The sequence below is a fragment of the Grus americana genome, chromosome 2, assembly GCF_028858705.1.
Source record: "Grus americana isolate bGruAme1 chromosome 2, bGruAme1.mat, whole genome shotgun sequence".
NCBI lineage: Eukaryota > Metazoa > Chordata > Aves > Gruiformes > Gruidae > Grus > Grus americana.
Genome location: NC_072853.1, coordinates 113,186,911 through 113,205,826, shown reverse-complemented (window position 1 = coordinate 113,205,826; position 18,916 = coordinate 113,186,911). Strand labels below are relative to the sequence as shown.

General features: G+C 38.7%; 1 protein-coding gene across 8 annotated transcripts; it reads left to right on the top strand.

The window, feature by feature from the left end:
- Nucleotides 1–62: 62 nt before the first annotated feature.
- YAE1 (YAE1 maturation factor of ABCE1) lies at nt 63–14,782 on the top strand. Of its 8 annotated transcripts, XM_054814690.1 has the most exons (6): nt 78–234; nt 1,119–1,437; nt 3,090–3,211; nt 3,639–3,907; nt 9,413–9,462; nt 11,028–14,782. In XM_054814690.1, exons 2-5 carry the CDS (start codon nt 1,321–1,323, stop codon nt 9,415–9,417), a joined length of 513 nt encoding a protein of 170 aa, XP_054670665.1. In that variant the 5' UTR covers nt 78–234; nt 1,119–1,320; the 3' UTR covers nt 9,418–9,462; nt 11,028–14,782. The 8 variants fall into 8 exon arrangements, 7 of the variants coding, with proteins under 7 accessions (XP_054670664.1, XP_054670660.1, XP_054670665.1 ...); XM_054814689.1 differs by lacking the exons at nt 9,413–9,462; nt 11,028–14,782 and adding an exon at nt 6,810–7,084 and having other exon boundaries at nt 63–234; XR_008575661.1 differs by lacking the exons at nt 9,413–9,462; nt 11,028–14,782 and adding an exon at nt 6,810–6,939 and having other exon boundaries at nt 3,639–6,660.
- Nucleotides 14,783–18,916: the final 4,134 nt, after the last annotated feature.

Sequence of the window (18,916 nt, the reverse complement as noted above, 5' to 3'; positions counted from 1 at the left end):
CTCAGATGGGCTTTGAAGCCACGGGGCTGCTGGTTAAGATGGCGGCTGTTTACGCGTGGCCTCCGTGCAGCTTGCCCTTGCCCAACATGGCTGCTGCTCCCCTATTGCTTCCGACGGCAGAGAAGCCAGTTTGCCCTCAGTCATGATGGCGGCGCCCAGAAAGTGGTGGAGTGCTGTGGTGCGGCGGCTGCGGTGAGAGGACGGAGCGAGAGGCTAAGCGACCAGCCGGGAGAGGTGAGCCGAGGCGAGGCGAGGCTGCACCTGCCGCCAGGTGGGGGAGAAGGAAGGGTTTTGTGGGGAGCTGGGTGCCTGCTGGGCTCAGCTGCCGGCCGTGAAATGGCGGGTCGCGGCCTAGCCCGTGCTGCCGGTGCCGCGGCGGGGGGGGCCTGTGGGTTCGGCTGAGGTTTGAGCAGAGCGGCGCTGAGTGTTGAGACACGATTTTGCGATTTGCTGGCTGGAAGGGTGTGGGGACGGAGGGGTGCACCTCTGGGCCGCCGCAGGGAGGGAGCCTGCGAGACTCCGGCCATTGTGTCCGAGGAAAAGCAGCGTGGCCGAGCGCGGGGTGGCTTCTGTGGCCCTCGGTTCCCGAAAGCCGCCGGTGCCTCTGCGAGAAACAGCATTTCTGGGTTGTAAGAATTTCTACGGATGCAGTGAATTAGTTGTGAGTGGCCTCTTAAGGCTTTCTTTAGTGGAAAAGATGAAATAATCCAATTATGTCCTCTTCCTTCTGCGGTAGAACTAGCTAATTCTTTATTCAAAATATAAAGGAGTGTTTTTATTCAACATTTATAAGATGGTTAAGTGTTTGGCATAACCAGGAGACTGAAAATCAAAGGTAAAAGTCCTTGCCAGTTATTAACTCTGCAGGCAGTTATCTATGTGGATAACTTAATGCACTGCATGGAAGCTGTATGGGGCTGTTTGTGAGCTGCTATCTGAGTCAAGTCATATAGTTGCTTCTGCATGCTGCTCGTGTACTAGTAACATCTAGAAGTGCTCTTTTGATGCACATATGCATGTCACTGCCATAAGAAGGGAAGAAACTCCTATCTTAAGTTGTCCTCATAAATTACAGAAGCTGCCTTACCAGTGATGATCTCACTGTCCTCTTTTGACAGATGCACCCTGATTGTAAACAACATCCGTTTTCCATGTGGAAACAAATGCACAGGTTGAATAATCAGCTCTGTATATGACTTCTCTTCAGAACTCACATTTTTTGCCTGTACTTCTAATCTGGCAGTTAGCCAGAGGGACTTTTGAGAGTTTCCTAGTATTTTTTTTAACACATAAACAGTGGTCATAGTCATCACTGCTGTTATGTCCTGGGTACAAGTTGCAGTCAGCCGATCCAGTGAAGATATATTTGATGAAGATGCAGATGAGATGTATCTACTACAGAAAGAATGGAACAGCACCATGAAAAAAAGATTGAAGGTATTTCTATAACAGTGATTTAATAGTCTTTTTAACCACGTTAGATTTACAGATACATACCTTGATATACATATGGCTGATTTAAAGGGAAAACTAAGAGTAGCTGCTTAAAAGTTATTGTGGTTTAGTTTCTTCTGAATGTCAGGAAAATTTAGCAGGGATTTACAGAAACTTTATCTTAGTAGACAGAGCAAGGTACTGTTTTACCAAAAGACATTAGCTTCCTCTCTACAACCATCTGCTTTTGTAAAAGGCACTGCTAAATTCTGATGCGAGCCGTTTGCTTCATACTTGTAGGTATATCACTAGTAAATGTAAGGCAACACAGCTAAACAGTGCTAATAAAGAAATATGAGATGTTTGGGTTTTTAAGTAGAATTCTTCATCAAACACATTTAAGATGTGTGACTCCATGTGGAACCACAATTAACATTGCGGTCTGGGTAGTTCTGTAGGTTATTTATTTTCCTAGTGAAAAATGTATTTTATGAAAGCAGATTTCCACAGCCCTTCCCTCCCTGGAATTCTACAGGGAACAAAACAAGTACATAAACCCAGGTTACTTCAACAGATACGTTATCATTCAGAGTGGGGCCAGTAGGACTCATCTGCTCATGGGTGAACAGCATTTGGCTGAAGAATGTGAATGGAAGCTGTTGTGTAGGCTGTTGATGGGGAAGGGTATTACAACAGAGCTGTTGTATTATTCTCCAAGGAGAAATTTCCTGCATCTGGGTCCCTTGAAAAGACTAGTTTTCTTAAGGGGCTGTTTAGTGTTCTTACACAAATCCCTCTGGTATTTTATGAGTAGATACTGCAAAATCGTAAAATGTTATTGAGGCTAGAGCTGTATGTTGGCAAAATAAATAAATATTTTTGTTCCTGGCTATTTCTCTAGCAAGGACACCAGTTTTCTTTTCTCATGAGCAAATAGAAGTTTTCACTCTTACAACTTGCAATTTTGGTGTGGAAAAAAGTTAAAAATTATTCTATGTTATATGGTAATGTGTGTGTATATATGTAATGTATAGATATACAACATACAAAGAAATTAATTTGCATTACTATCTTTAGCTGTTTGTTACAGAAAGCAATCACAGTGTTAGGTATATATGTGACTCACTCCCATCACCATGTTTTTTCCTGTGTGACTCTTAAATTGAGTGAGATCCAGCAAAGAGAGAAGCAAGGCTTAATAATTAGTTTTGTGAAAACAGGTACATGGATTATGGATAGGAGAGTACCTCTGCTAAAGGGGAAGTTGTGCAGCCTATTTGTTAAGTGTCTAGAAAACTATATGAGGTTATTCTTCAAGGAATTTTTCATAAGGGAGTTGGTCATCACAAGACAAATCTGCAGGAAAGCATGCTTGCTTTTATTTTTTGATGTTTCTAAAAATACTTATTTAATTTTCTGACCTTGCTGGAGATCCTTTTGGGAAAGAACTTACAGATCTTACAGATCAGTAAGTCATAATGCACTGAAAAAAAGCATATTTTGGTTTGGCAGTGGGGGTGTAGCTGGAAGGGATGTTCCAATGTAGAAGCTGTTAATGTAGGAGACTGAATACTCGTTTAAGCTTCATTATTATGAAATTGTCATAGGTCAGATTTTTCACATTGTGAACAACCTGTTTCACCATTCTATTATAGGAAGGATACAGGGATGGAATTGAGGCTGGGAAAGAACTTGCACTCCAGGAAGGTTTCAATCAAGGTTATAGACATGGAGCTGAGCTGATGGCTACCTGTGGCCAGTTCAGAGGAACCCTGAAGTAAGTTACAAACTTCTTAAGGTCATGTGCACATGGAGGGTGTGTATGGAGGGAGTGCGCATACAGGTGTTTTGTTTTAATTAAAAAAAACTAAAAAGAAAAAACAAAAAGTGTATTGTGAATCTGTCCAAAGTGAACAACCTGAAGATTCTCAGGTCTTGAATACAGGGAATTGCCTACCTGGGCGTAGAGTGATCATTCTTAAAAGTCCTCCTTCAATCACTCTTTGAAAATTATCTGAATCTACATCTTTTAAGCTTAATATTCAGTTCTACTGCTTGAATTTCCCAGAAAATATGAATGAAACATACATACATTGGTATGGTATAGATACCTTGTCATGTTGATATCTCCCTTCAGTTACTGAAAGTCTGTGTGCTGTGTGGATACATATAACCACTTTTTTTTCTTGTTTTTCACTTTTCAGTGCTCTCTTATCCTGGTGTCATCTTAATGGACATGATTCTGCCTTAAGTAAGATAAATAATCTTCTTGATGTGATTGGAAAGCATGAAGAAGATGTGCTTAAGTATCTTAATTCTGTTGAACAACAGCCAGATCTTGGACACATTTTAGATTCTGTTCAGGACATGGACCTTAATCACACAGATCCAGCTGGGACAGAGTACAATGAAGTTAAACCTGGAAAACATGAAGACGTTGGCAGCTCTGGTGAAAATATTTGTAGAAATAATGGTGAGGTTGGTTCCTTGCAGTCTGAATGCAGCAAGGCAAAACTCTGCACAGATTCTGAAAGGTCAACCCTTGCTTGGGTTAAAAAGCAGACTACTTGGCTAGTAGAGCAACTGGGCTTATCACTGGATATACTCCATCATGTCCAGCAACTGGAACATTAGTTTTTCTGTCTCATGGTATTTAAAGTTATATCAACTGGATTTGATTCTCAGTTTGTGGACCATGTACAGGCTGAGGTATCACTTTGGTTTAGGGAAATCTGATTTTGATACTTCCCAGTAGAGGTAATTTCGCTAAATCTTCACCATACTTTGGCTGCTGGCAAAGCCCCCTTGCTTTCAATCTTAAATGTAACTTTCATAGAAAGGGGAAATTACTTTTAAAGCTCTACAAAGATTTCCTAAACATGTTTCTGTTCTGTGTCAGAAGGTATCATTTCACCCTTGTGTTCTTTTTGGCAGCACTTTGGAAATGGAGCAGTTCCCTTAAATAGCCCCTCTAAATAGGCCCCCTCTAATATCTAAAAAACAAATGCCCAGTGCTACAGACAAGTTATTCTTGCAGAATAAGCTGATGATGATTATGTGCTAACTTTACGCAAAATAGAACAGGGTTTGCTGCTGATTTCTACTGTGCTATGACTCTTTCTAGTCACTATATAAAATATAGGAATTTTTCACCTTTTGTCAAATTCTTCCTCTTACCTTTTGTAACCACTATGCAGTGCACTTTCACAGTTAAAAACTATTTTTTTTTCTCCTCATACAGTTCTATTTATTTCACTTTTGCTGAAAACACACTGCTCTCTTCAAATGCATATTACTGAGAATTCCATTGTTTTACTATTAGACCATCTACTCTTACCCTGGTAGACCACACTGAACATGTTTCCAGTCTAATGAACTTCCTTGTGTTATTTTTCTATTTATTTTGCCACCCCTCTAGCCTGAACTCTCTTTCTGTCATTCCCATAGTGTTTTTCCCAAACTCTTCAAGGCAGCCAGGCTTATTCACCTTCTCTTAGAAACACATTGTCAGCCATTCAGTACCACTTCTGTATTAGAGACTCTTAATTGCAGTTCTGTTCCCCCCTTTTTGAACTTGTTTCTGAAATAGTGGACAAATAGGGCTGTCTGCATTAATTATGTAGGTACAAAATTGTTCAAACAACTTTCTTTTTCTTAATTTATTTAGCATAATGCTGACATGGATAAACATTACTTTTCTACATTACTTTTCTACAGATGCATGTGTTACGTTATAGCCTGTATCACCTATGTTAGACAGAAATTTCTTCTGTACGGTGGTAGAATGTGGTGCAGACAAAAATAAAGGTTACTAGAGCAGTGTTAGACTTTCCAAATTTAGAAGTTTAAAAATGCAAATTCAAGAGTATGACTTCTCTGTATTTAGTAGTGTGCAAAGAGGAAACTCCATTCACAAATTACTAAGTAGACAGTGAGCTTGCCAAGTTGTCTCCAACTACTTCTGCAAAAGCAATCTACGCCAGGGAAATATTTCCATCTTGTTTGATTATCAAACAATAGATTGTGTTTTACTTATCTGTCATAACAGCTTCTGTACTAGCTGTGGAATTACTTTCCTCCACTCTGCACAAAGTTTCTGTGCTTACTGTGGGGTTACTTTTTTCCACATTATCACCCAGAGTTTCCAGTTTGGCTGTGGAGAGATTTTCTTTTGCGCTATCTGTAATACTTGGCTTATCTGTCACTACCAAATCTTGCTGACTATCCACAGAAAGACTTTCTTCAAGACTATTAGAATCCGTAATTTGCTCACATGGTGGTTCAGGTTTTTGTTTCGTGTCTACTTCCGTGTCTTGCGTTTCACTATCGGCTTTCAGCTTGGCAGCGTTCCTGAAAATAGCTCTCATGACAACTGGGACCGACATGCAACTGAAGGAGGAAATGAAACATTGGTCACTACTACAGACTTCATCCATCCTTCAACTTGAGGTTTTTTTAAACTGTGGCTGACATCGGAATGATACAAACCAGCACTACCTCCTTGCATCTTTTTGCCTTGTAACTGCAATGTAACTACATGTGCTACACTGGAAACATATGTCAACACAAAATCAAGTGCTGGATCTTTGAGCTTAGTGCTGCAAAGAAGCTTTGATAGAAAAAGTTGGGAGGGTTTAGTAAAAAAAAAATCATAAGGGTGCTTTTAATGGAAAACTAAACTAATAATACTGAAATATATTCATTCTTGCCGAGTTTTGTAATTGTAACTTTCATGTTTTGTGTAAGACAGGTACAGACCATATCTTCTCTAAAGCACTATCTACACTAGAGAGGTTTTTGTTCCATTCTGCAATAGACTTACCTCGTTCCAGGGATAGTGTCTAGTATCCTGTCACTTAAGACAGGGCAGGCTAATTAAACAGGTTCAAAATCCAGCCTGCATTGATCTTGCTGTCATCAAATTGATAGTAGTTGTATACTAGCTTATGCCAAATTAATTTGTACTCTCAGTCCTTTCTCTAGCATATGTTAATATATCGCAGCAACTTGCCTCTCTTGGAATTTTTTTCAGAAAATGAGCCAGAAACAGTGTTGTAGACATGCCATGTACACCTTGCTTTCTAAAAAGAAGCACTGATTGCTATTAGGTAGATGTGGAAAAAATCCTTTCCATGCTATTCTAAGTTAGAGCGGTCATGAGACTGTCATCAGCTACAGTCTTCAGAAAAGACTTCTTTACAAAAGAAAAAAGCATCTTTATAAAAGGTAAAACTCTTCATTCAAAAGTGTTTCCCTACCTCACATGCTTTCTACTAGAAAGCAACGCTTTCCATCACTATTAATAATTAAAATTTTTGAAAGAGATACTTAAGACACTAAAGTAACTTATTCTTACTATTATAACTTTTTACTAGAGTGGAGTTTTCTGGTTGCTGAGTTCTGGGACATTGTGAAAGCACATGATATTTCCATTAAATGGACATCTGAGGTTCATTCCAACTGTTATGAAACGAAACTACTTACCGCTTCACAGCTCTTGTTATAAAGTCATCACTAGAATTTAGAGTTGGATCTCGAGGATTTAAATGAAGGCGACATTGGACTTCTCTGGAGGTTATAACATCAATTATCACTAAGAAAGAACAGAATATAAGTATTACAAAATAAACATTTTTATAAACATTGAAAACCGTCCTTTCATTCTGATGCTTCGAGAGGTAAAACTGAAGTCAATGGGAAAGGGTTTGCAGCAATGCTCTTGCATAAGGTTTGCTTTTTCCTAATATACTTAAATCAGAAATAGCAGAAGTTGCAATTTATTAATTAACTGCAGGCCAAGACAGAATAGGACTTGAATATTTGCATTTACTTTCTGGTTTATGCCGCATACAGAACACTTTTTAGTAAGCAGTTTATACACAAGTGCTATTTTGTGTTTTTCATTTATTGCACACCATTGAGAGTAGCCCTTAGAATGTGTTTGTAACCAAGAAGCATAGTGCAAGAGCCTAGATAGATCCAGGTCCCTTGTCAGCCCAATAAAGAGGACAGTATCAATTATTCCACACGTACCACAGGCTAAATTCTCTTCCACAGGATGAAGGAAAAAGACAGAAAAGCTGGTGTTCTTGTGTGGTAACACTTCAAAGTAAAGCAGTTCTGAATCATCTAGAAATAAAATTACTATTTAGTGATATCAACGCATTGAACCTGGACTCTGGCTGAATCACATGCCAGAATTTAAAAAAATGCTGCTAGAGTAGAATCTAATTATTCATCACTTTGGCAACTTAGTTTATGCTTATAGAAGTGTCAGGCCTAGGAGATTTTTTTTAAAAAAAAAAAACCTGTTCAACAGAGTGTAATACTAGAATTAAGGATTTTTTATCATTTAAAATACTCTACAAGTAATGACAGCTTTGGCAAGGGAGCAGTAAATCTGTTAACACCCAGCTTAGAAGCTAGTTTCTCTCAAATACTCCACCATTACTTCCAACCACACAATTTACCTTCATTTATATGCTTCTCAGAGACACAGCTGCTAATAAGACTGTTATATGCCACTTGATGTCGAAGAATCTCTATTACGCCAGGCACACACTTTGGATGGCTAAATGGGATTTTACTGACCAAGGCTCCTGCTAAATCTGATTTTTCTGAGCCCTTGTTTATGAAGTAACAGTGCTTTGGGCAATCTGGAAGAGACTGAACAACAAATATGGCAATATTTCAAGCACTGAAAACAAGAAAGAAGCTTGATGTTATCAGGCAACTGCACAATCTGTCAGCAAAAAGAATTTTGGAAGACAATTCTAGCATGTCTATCATGGCTCTGCAATTCAGTAGAAATATAATCCTTGGAGGAAACTAAATGAGATCTGCTCTCCCTCCCAAATGCATCCAAATTAGGTGAATATACCCAGAGCCAAGTGATCAGGAGTTCAAGTGTCACGAATTCTTCCAACTACTGTAGAAATGTTAACAAACAGTATCTTCTCTCAGAAGAATATTATAGTAGTGCTGCTTGACAATTGTACAAATAGGATAGCAGTTTTGCCTGAAATCTCTTTGGGGCATCATATGTTGTTCCTCCCTCCATCACTACTACTTGCTTTGGAGAAGCATGTTTGGCTAGAATATCTCCTGATGATTCAGTTGAAGAAGAGAAGAGGAGATAGTAAGAAAAATTTGCCACCTGTCCATGTTGACAGTGATTCTGTGACAAAATTAGAAGTGTGATACTGTGTTATCTACTTCAGGATGCCAAATGGGAACTGCCACTTTAAGAACAGGGCAGGGCAGTTAATTAGTAGGGTCGACATTAACAAAAGCTGAAGAGCAGAATAAAAGAGCTTTCCCTTGTGCAAAAGGATTTCCCCTACATTCCTTTCAAGGTTAGAATTTCAATTTAGAAATAAAATCTTTAAACTCAGAAGCAAAACAATCTTCCTAGCAAGTACTAATATTTTAGGGAATTGCTGAAGAGTTACAGGGCCTTTCATGTGTACCTAAAGGAAATGAAAAATTAATCCCATCTTACAGTTTTTATAGTTGAGAGCTTTGTTAAACCTTATTTTAGTATGGTGTAAACTTACTACCTTCTGTACCACTGCCTCAAAGTCCAAGAACTATATAGGCAATGCTAACACTGCTAGTAGAAAAGAAAGAAGTGCCCTCTTCTTTTGGTGCCATGAATTGCAAAATTAGTGTTTCCTAGCAAAAAAGTAAATCTTTGAAGCTTGTCTTGTAGGTGCCTGTACATAAGTCTGGCAGAAAGCATCTTAGCCACCATTTCCTATTTTAAAACTTTTCCTCTACATCTAACGCAGCCTAAATTAAATATTTTTTAAATGAGAGTTATTAAAAGTTAAGCCATCTACAGTTAAACAACCATGGCCCTAGATAATAATTGATATCACTGTTGTAAGACTTTACGCTTTTCTTCCTGCTAGTTGCTTTAAAAGGAATCAGTGTTCTCAGTGTTAATCTAATCAAGAAATCTTTTTTGTTAAAACAGCGTGATATGCAGCGTGACATGCAGCATGATAAAGACCTTCAAAAATCTAGGTAAGTACCATTGTGGGACTTGCTCCTCACACCAACCAATAAGTTTCCTTCTTTTTAAGGCATTAATAATAAAGTTCTGAGCAATTTTTAGAAGAGTAAATATTTGGGTTACACACAGACAAATCAGTATGACTTCAGCAGCCACACACAGAATGTTTCATTAATGAGGATGAGAAGCTCAGTTACTTGAAAGAGTCTAATATTGTTTCCTAAATAACTTGAACTATTTCCTAAAGAGCATTTAAATACTGTTGGGATTCTGGGAAGTCTGCATTGCTTGCTTATGGGGAAATAGAATTCAGTATATACCTTGCACAAGGGCAGAGTGTGTGTCAAATGCACACTATACTCACCACAAAGAAACAGGATTTATGTGTAGACAAGCCTTCACTGCATTTTTCTTGAAGGGTAGACTGAACAATCAGCTCATATAGAGGAGCTAGTTTCAAGCCAGTAATCTGAATTCCTGAAACCAGGTGATTTTTTTATTAGCATTTAGGTTATGACTGTGAATGAAAGCTAATATTAGAAACAAAACCAATGTTTTGAAAAGACAAAAACATTAACCTTTCTTACTCCCTTTTTTGCTAATAGCAATTTGAGGTAGTGTTTAACAGCTTTGCCTGTACTTGTCATATCTTTCTTTGAACTTTTGTGTTTTGCACTGGTTGCTAAAATGTTGCACTTGGGCTGATTGAACAGGACACCTTCTGCCCCAGAAACCAGTTTTTCCTCTTACAACATTAACACAGGGAAATAAGCAAATAAGCAATGCATAGTCACAGAAGTACTTAGTCTTTAAAACAATTATAACATGCCTGTGAGACTCTGTATCTGATCAATACTGGATGACGACATAGGAATAGGCTGGTGAAACTTCAACACGAAAAAAGCTGGCAAATCCATGCTGAGTTCATCAGTCAGTGGCAAAAAACCAAGGTTGCTGGGAAAAGAAGAAAAGAAAAAAAAGAATGAAAGCTCATTACAGAAATTGACATAACAAGGACTCTTAGTGCAAGGCCACTATCAGGTCCCTAGCAGTTTACTACTGCATTCTTTTTCTGTCTTGAGAAGAGTTTTGCTTTGTAAACACAACTACAGCCTTCAACATTTTAAAACAAGGTTAACGTCAAGACTGGCAGAAAGGAAAAGTGAGCCACCAGAAACTGAGGAACAGTGCACAAGGATGTTTGCTATAAATTGTTCTATAGTGATTTATTTTGGAGAATGGCTTCAGACTTTCCCTCAAGCCTAGCCCTGAAGTAGAGATGAGGTCTGAGTATCCATGGTGGGATGACAAACTGTTTTGTATAGTTAAGGTGTAATATCCCTCAATATATTCTTTATTTATTCTGAAACTATGCAGAAGTTGCTTGTTGAATACTAGCAAGTTAAGTAATACTATTCCAGTGGCTCCTTCTGGCTTCAAATCTATGAATAAATCCATAGTTCAATGCAATTGACACAGTTAAATATGAACACAATAAAGTCTCTTTGGGAAAACCGTCAAAGCCACAGGTAACAGAGCATAATACCATCAATAACAAAGCTTTCTGTTTTAACAGAGGCTAAACGTAAGTTATGCTGAGGTTAATGCCAATGACTTGCAAATCCATTTCTGTATTGAGAAGCGTCCAGAGTCTCACCCGTCTTCTCCAGCTTCAGAATCTACAAGCAGTGGAGAAGAAGGAAGTTTGTGGAGCATATCTGTGCCTTCAATAGTCACAACTGTTTTTGTTCCACATACCTGGGAACCTGAGGGAGAAAGAGAACTGCATTATTTTCCTCGTGTCAGTGTGGATGACTCTTATGCATACAAAACACACAATGGTAAGGTCTTTTAAAGGTCAGGTCCAACTGGTGGCCACAATGGCTTGGGCAGCAAGGAGAAGCCTGCACAGACCATGCTCAAAACGCCAAAGTTGTCCAATGGTGATAGCAGCAGTAGCTGCTTTTGGGACATGCTGTGAAACAAACAGAGCAACCACCAGTCATTTTCATGCTGGCTAGGCAGTTATTTTGTTTGATATCACTCTCACTTCAATTTGGGTCAACAACCAAGAAACTGGAAAGTAGTTTCCTGATGTACATTATAATTGTGCTAAAGAGCATCACATAAATCATTCTGCTGAACTAGAATTTTAAACGTTATTTCTGAGTTTCATTAATGAACTTTGCTTAATGAAACAGGTAGTGCCAAAAAGTTATCACATTAGTTATTTCTGCTTTTCTAGCTTTACCAGGATTTAGTTCTGCTTCCAAAACTTGATAGGGAGAAATGTAAAATTCAATGGTCATAGGAGTTCCTGAGGAAAAGAAAAAAAGGTTACCACATATGTCAATAGAGGAAATAGGTTAGGCATCTTGACACAGAGGGGGAAAACACAAGAGCAGTGTAGATAGGCAGAAGGGGATTCCTCATAAGAGGCCATCTCTAATTACAGTATGTTCAAATTGCAGCATTTTCTTAGTCAGCATTTAACAGCTAAACCCTCAGTGTATAAAGTCATCAAACATCTTTGAAAATATTAGATTTTCTATCCCTTGCACAATAACCTGTTGCTTAGCCTTAAAAATGCTAGCTGAACTGCTAGCTTTCAGTGACTAGTCTGAAATAGAAGGGAAAGTTGTAATACTTGCATATGGACACTCACATCAAGCTGTGCAACGGGATAGCGGTAGCACGTATTAGAAATCCTTTTATGAATTATAACACATTAATGGTTAAAGCTCACTTCTGACAGTGTAGATGAGCCAAAAAACTTATCAAATGACTGTAATTGCCTTTTAGGCAACATGAGTATTATCTCAGCTACTACTGCTGTCATTTCATGGTTACTCCCAAACTGTGGTTTCCCACGTAACCTCAGAATATTGCTGGCTTTGCTTTTATCCTGCTGCAAAGTCAATGTTGCAGTAGCCGATAAACCACCTGGCCTCTTTGTATTTTCTCCTGTCTGTCTGTATACTGAGAATACAGACACGGTAAGTCCTTACAGCGTATTTTATTTATAATAGAGGATCTTTACTATAAACAAAGATCAACTCAGTAGGGTTTTCTATTACAATTCTTTCAATCCATGAAGAAAGGAAAAAAAAAACAAACCATCACCTCCAGTTCTTGGCACCAGGTGTCCTACTTTTCCATGAAGTACTTCAGTAACTCTGTTTACATCCTGTGTTCTAGTTCAAAACAAATCTTGATTAGTGTTTCCTGAGTTACAGTGGTAGCTAGGCTAATGTAAAGGATAATTTGTACCCTTAATCAAAGGGAGACAATGCTTTCTTGAAAGTAGATTGTGTCTCTGCTTGTTATGACAGCTTCCAAAACACCACCATTCCACTTATGCATTACTCCTAGGACTTGGGCTTCCAGTTCCAACCCTGTATCTCAGCTGTTTCCTGTTGCAATTTGATGTGCTATTTACCAGAAATGAAGGGGCTCAAAAATGGTGGGAGTGGCAGGTTGAGCAAAGTGTGAGGAAATTACCTGGATAAACTAACTCTAACAGAACCAATCTCTAACTTCAAATGTGGTTGTACAGCTGAATACACACAGCCATACAATTAAATAGCTGTGTATTAAAACTCTGCAGTACATTAACTTATATCATAGATGAGATGAATAATCTATTTAACTCATAAATAATATTTATTGAGATACCAGGGATCAGCAAGGATATAGTATATTTGTTCATGGAGTGGTATGCTTCATAAGGGAACACTGTACAAAAGTAAGCCAAGAGTGTGTTTCAAGTTACAGAAGGCCATGCTCGCTGAGAGTATTTAATAGGCAAGGTGTCAGAAAAGATGCTTCAAAAATCCAGAAGGAAAGCACTGTTCTCAACTCTGGTTTTCTGAAAAGAATGAAAATCTTTGTACAATTACCAGAGGGCTTAGGAAAATCTGTTCCCCATCTATCTGTAATCCTACCTTTTGAAAGAAGTGAGAAAGGGAAGGCGAAGAGGAAAGCTAGCATCCACTACTCCTGATCTAAAACCTGAGCACAAAATGAGATACCCAAACAGCAGGACCCCAAAAGGTATCTTTTACTTCTGCCACAGGGAGATCTAAACATGACTGCTGACTTTCAGATGCGCTGTTTGCTCCTAGTGCGTGCTCACGTGCACACACCCAAGCTCTGCAACCAACCAGTTTCCCAGCAAGTCTCTTAGGAGCTCAGGAGTTCAGTAGATCATCTTGTTTGGCGTGCCTGGGGTTAACAAACTGCAGAAAGGCTTCAAGCTTTCCAGTGGGAGAAAACTCATTAGCCTTCCACATCCTGCTCTATAATTAGATCAGTTAACTTGTTTTTTTAGTGAAATGAAGGGGTGGGGATGGAGGGAAGGGGAGAAACAGGTAGACTTCAAGTTACCTGTCTAGAAGAGACATTGAATAAAGATCTTTTTCAAGGGCCTGCAAAGCAAGGTATCCCTTAGCTTTCATTTCGCTGAGGGAGAGAAAAGACAAATTATTATTTTTGTAAGTAAACAAAAGCTAGGCTATAGGTTTTAAGAGTTTTTCAAGTAAAAACTAGTTGCAACCTGTTTCCTGGAATTTGATACAGACTTGACAGGTCTTCTAGAATCTTTCCAAAGGCATCATAGTTCTTCATCCTACCAAAAAGAAACAATTGCTATCACACAACTAAATGAGATGGATCTTAAGTCTTTTATATGTAATTTGCTAGAAAAAGCACATTTCAGAGTGACATAGGCCCCCCTCCTTATCAGATCTGGCAAGTAGCAGTATTGCTTTTAAGTTTTCTTAGAAGATAACAGGAAATGTGAATCCTTGGCTCTGCTGCAAAAAGCAATGTAATTATAGCTGACACTGGTTAAATATGCACTACTGAAAGCAATAGATGTGCATGATACACAAATTTGACAGCTCATCAGCTACAAAGCACTTTTCCTGATGTTCCAATAAAGCTAGTCATGTAGTAACACTTCCCTAATTCAATGCACTTGTACATTGTTCTTTTCATCAAAATACCAAGGATTGTATTAATATTGCACTTCACAGCACCCTGTGAGGGAGAGAGAGCGAGATATCTTAAATACAATTGATAGATACATCAATAAATTAAAAAAAAAAAGAACGGGACAAGTGGCTTGCATAAGTTTGCGAAGGAATGGTTCAGATTACTCAAAATCCAGAATTCCTGCAGATTCTGGCTGGCTGTGATAGCCTGGAGCTCTGCTTGAACTAATCCACTGGGTATTTATTCACCTGCTTAAGTGGATTTTAAGTGGATTTTACAAGCCTTACTAAACTCTCTAGTTGCTGCAGTCACAGAGAGCTGTACTCAAGATGACATACCTTCCCTTTCCATGCAGATGTGGCTGCAATGTGGATCAGCAAAGAGACCAAATAAGCCTGCCTGGACTTTCACATTGGGACAAATCCTTTCCAAACAGAAACCTAAACAAGTCGCTCAGCTCTTCCATGCCTCTTTCCAACTGGACTAGTGGGGAAGCAGGGGAAAGGGAGGGAAGCAGGCATGCAGGTACAGGCACAGACACAGCACCAGCCTATGCATTAGCTGGCTGGTTCATCATGATTTTATAGTTACTTTGAGACTCACAGGAAACATTACACATGTAACAAACTGCCTTATGACCAGATAAAATACTACACCAAGACGTGTAGAAGGGATACTTGCACTTCATGCAAAATCCTAACAAAACCAGGAAGGTAGACAAGTAGTACCCATAGTGCCAATGGTAACTATATGCCATCGCTCAGAGCCAAACTCCTGGCAGTTAACATCACTGTGAGTCAAAAACCTAGGAAAATGCAAGTTAAAGCTTTAAGACATAGCTGTTTACACCCATAAAGCTAATATAACTTCATTTTTGAGGAAAGAGAGGGCAGGAAAAACTGATGATGCATTATAGATCCACATAGAAGAGAGATGAAATATGCAAGGTCAATGATTATTCTTTCTCTACCTTCCCTTTCAACTGTTCTGCCAAGGTATTTAAATAAGAATCCAATTTCTTAAATATACTCATGGTTAGTAAAACCTAGACCCCCGATCATATTGGCTGGAGAACTTCTAAATGGACTTTTAAGGTGGTGGCCTGGCCTGGAACAGCAACTATTCAGACAGAACAAAATGTGGTAATAAATATACATATTTATATGGAGCAATGGAACTAACTTCCCACATAAAATCAGAAAAGGTGTCAGTTCTTCTGTTATTTTTCTGGATTCATATTATTGTTTCCTGATTCTTGCTTTTTTCTTTTTTTTTTTTTTTTCTTCAGTTCTTGTACTGAAACTATTCTAGCCTTGACTTCTCCACAACATTCAGAGAAACACAAGACTCGGGAATTCCTTTCCATTCAACAAGAGAATCTGCACATGATTCTTTACCTTAGAAGCTGCACCAAGTCATCACAAACCTACAGGAATAAGAAAGAGGAGTTTCATGTTTCTTACCATCCTTTGCAAAAAATCTCCTAAAAGCATTTCATTGGTAACGATAAGATTGTTCCCCATTACTTTTAATTAGCTGAATGGTTAGCTTAAAAAAACCAAACCAACCAACAAAAACTAGACTAACATTACAATAGTTAAAACATAATATTAATATAATAATTAGCAGAGCAAAGGCTCTGTGGAAGAGGATAAAATTAACAGAAATAGTTTGATGATAAATTCTTTCCAGAAAAAAAAAAAAAGCATCTTTGCCATTTTTTGGTGGTTTTTTTTTTATTGGCAGTTACTATGATAAAATTCTCTGGATATGCATTTCCATCCTAATAATACTGTCCAGCACTTGCTGATCAACAGCCCTGTGCTGGTTAAACAGAACAACTTTAAATTCATGGGCTGACTGCAAGTGAAAAAAAGGGACTAAATTAACTCCAAATTAATGTAACGATTTGGATACTTACTGATAAAAAAACCAGAGTTTATGCTCCTTGCCCCCCCCCCCCCCGCAACACCTTGTTATACCTTTGATCTGAAGGATTGTCTGTAACACAGAACAACTGCAGAACACAGTATGTGAACTGCAGAGTGATATTTTGCCAATATTTTAATGAGAAATTTTACAAGAAAAGCATCCTTATTAATAAGAATGCACATACTCCTAAAGAAGGTAGAAGGAACAACAGAATCTCTAGTAACAGCTCCAAGACGTCCATTGGGAATATATATTGCACTACACCTCAGTAGGAGATTCTTTTAAGACCCTGTTATTTACTGTATATTGACAACATCAAAGTATAAGAATACAAACATTTAAGCAGGGTACTACAAAATTCTTGGAAGGTGGGCATGTCAGCTGGGTTTTACCTTAATATTTAGTGCTACAGTACTTAATATCTGTAACTGAGTTGTAACTTTAGGTGAGAGATTCAGATGCCTAAAGAGGTAGCTAGTGTCATGCACAGGTTGGCAGGTGTGGCAAGTCCAAAAGGAAGCCAAAGACTTTCTGACATGGCACCTGGAGGCCAGGTGGGAGACTGCAGGGAAGCGAGAGACAAAATTAACTTTACCACAGGAGCTTCTCCAAGGTGAGCCAACTTTACATCTATGACCTTTCCATCCTTCTCCAGCTGAACTTCTATATAAAACATGGTCGATGTTATGTAGCAGGCAGTCCCACTGGGGCTAACATGAGCATTAAGCCTGAGGAGAGGGGAAAGAGGAAAAAAAAAAAAAGGCTTGTATATCCAAAAATTTTGTCACATGAAGAAAGGAAAATGAGCATAGTTTACTTGGTCGTGGGAAGAGACACCAGGGATGTTTCAAAAATAACTCTTCCTTGGCTCAGCTTCTGAAAACTAACCAACCAGGCAATATATTTGTGCTCTGCTCTTTGCATTATCATGTTGGTTTGCTGAAAACTATTTAACCTCAGTCTGTAGCTTTGGGACATAGGCACGCACGCCCTCTCTTCACCCAACAACCTCCTCCGCAAAGGGCTAATGAAAATAGGCAGTTATGCCTGTTCCAAGTGAAACACTCCATTAGAACCGAGCTAAAACCAAATATTGTTGACAAGCCATCCAGATGGTATTCCTCACTGGACTTGGGGCCATGCTTGCTCATTTGCATTTATTCATAAACAAACTTACCCTTTTTGTTTGGATAAAGATTCCAATCTGTTCATCACAGAAAACAAAGATTTAGCTGCAAAAAACAGAAATGTTATTTAATCAGGCTGCAATGATCAAGAAATAGAGCTAGTATTATCCAGCTTTAAAGGGTATGATTTAGGTAATGAGAAAATAGTATCTCTTGCAGGACTTTTTGTTATTAATGACAACTATTACCCTATGATTAACAAGTGCTGTGCTGGGTAGAGCTTATTCTCAGACTTTGAGCATAGCTATAGCCTGAAGGCTTAGCCCAAAGATGAGTCAGAAGACTCAGGTGTCATATCCACCTCTGTGTTTGTACACTTTGACCCCTTTGTGCAGAACATCACCAACAGAGAAGGATGGGTAGTTCACATAGAATATTAAAAAATACACTCTGAGTTATCTGACAGCTCGTTACCACTTAACGTCCTCTGAATCTTCTCCATGCAAGAGATCAATGGACCATCTGGAGCACTACTGCCAGACTGCTGACGTGGCTTATCCTAGCACATTTGTGAAAACAAGAGACAGAGAAAGACTCCTTAAATTACTGGCCAAAGAGGAATATCGCTCCATGCGAGACACAGAACACCAATGCCCAGTACAACAAAATGCTACTTATTTCTTTTTGTCAAACGTAGAGGTTGCCTATGATTGTAGCTATCTCTAAAGTGTCATCACTGAATGGATTAATGAAGATCCTATTGTGCAGTAATTATATTGCAGAGGCCTTTAGAGCAAAAAGCAGCTTTCTATCCCCTTTTCTTTTGAGCTGAACACAAGCCATGTCAGCTAATTTCACTGTGATCAACTAAGAAAATACTTAGATTTTTATTTTAGAAGAAATCTGCCTAAGTGAAAAGGAGAGATCAGGTGTATTTGGTTAGACTCAGGGTGCAAGTTCTAGCTGAAGATATTAACTTAGGTAGCAAGCAAACTCTCCCCGCTTCTCTTCTAGCTCTTGTCTGAAAAATTCCCACACTTCACAAAGAACATTCACTGCTGAAGTTTTCACTGTGTTCAAACTCGGGACCTTGTTTTCAGAGTAAGGCTTTGGTTAAGCATTAATAAAAAGAAGCATGGAAGCTTTTTATACTAGGCTCACAGCAGTTGTGCTAATCTGCTTTTTACAAAGATGATTCTTGAATAGAATTAGCTACTGGAAGGGTGGGAAGCATGGAACAACCTAAGGTGTATCACAGCAGGAGAGAGTCTAGATAGCAGGTTTCAGGCCAGTTTCTTAAGAACAGTCTTTTCTCCCAGTCCTATGGGCAAGAAATTCTCTTTACATACTATGAATGTGCTAATGATAACAAATGGAAAATAAACCTAAAATATTAGGCAATCAGCACTAA

Bases quoted from the DNA above. Each gene is read 5' to 3' on its own strand.
- YAE1 (XM_054814684.1), top strand. From the start codon at position 1,321: ATGTCCTGGGTACAAGTTGCAGTCAGCCGATCCAGTGAAGATATATTT. The intron at 1,438-3,089 runs GTATTTCTATAA...ATTCTATTATAG, and splicing joins CCATGAAAAAAAGATTGAAG to GAAGGATACAGGGATGGAAT. The intron at 3,212-3,638 runs GTAAGTTACAAA...TTCACTTTTCAG, and splicing joins CAGTTCAGAGGAACCCTGAA to TGCTCTCTTATCCTGGTGTC.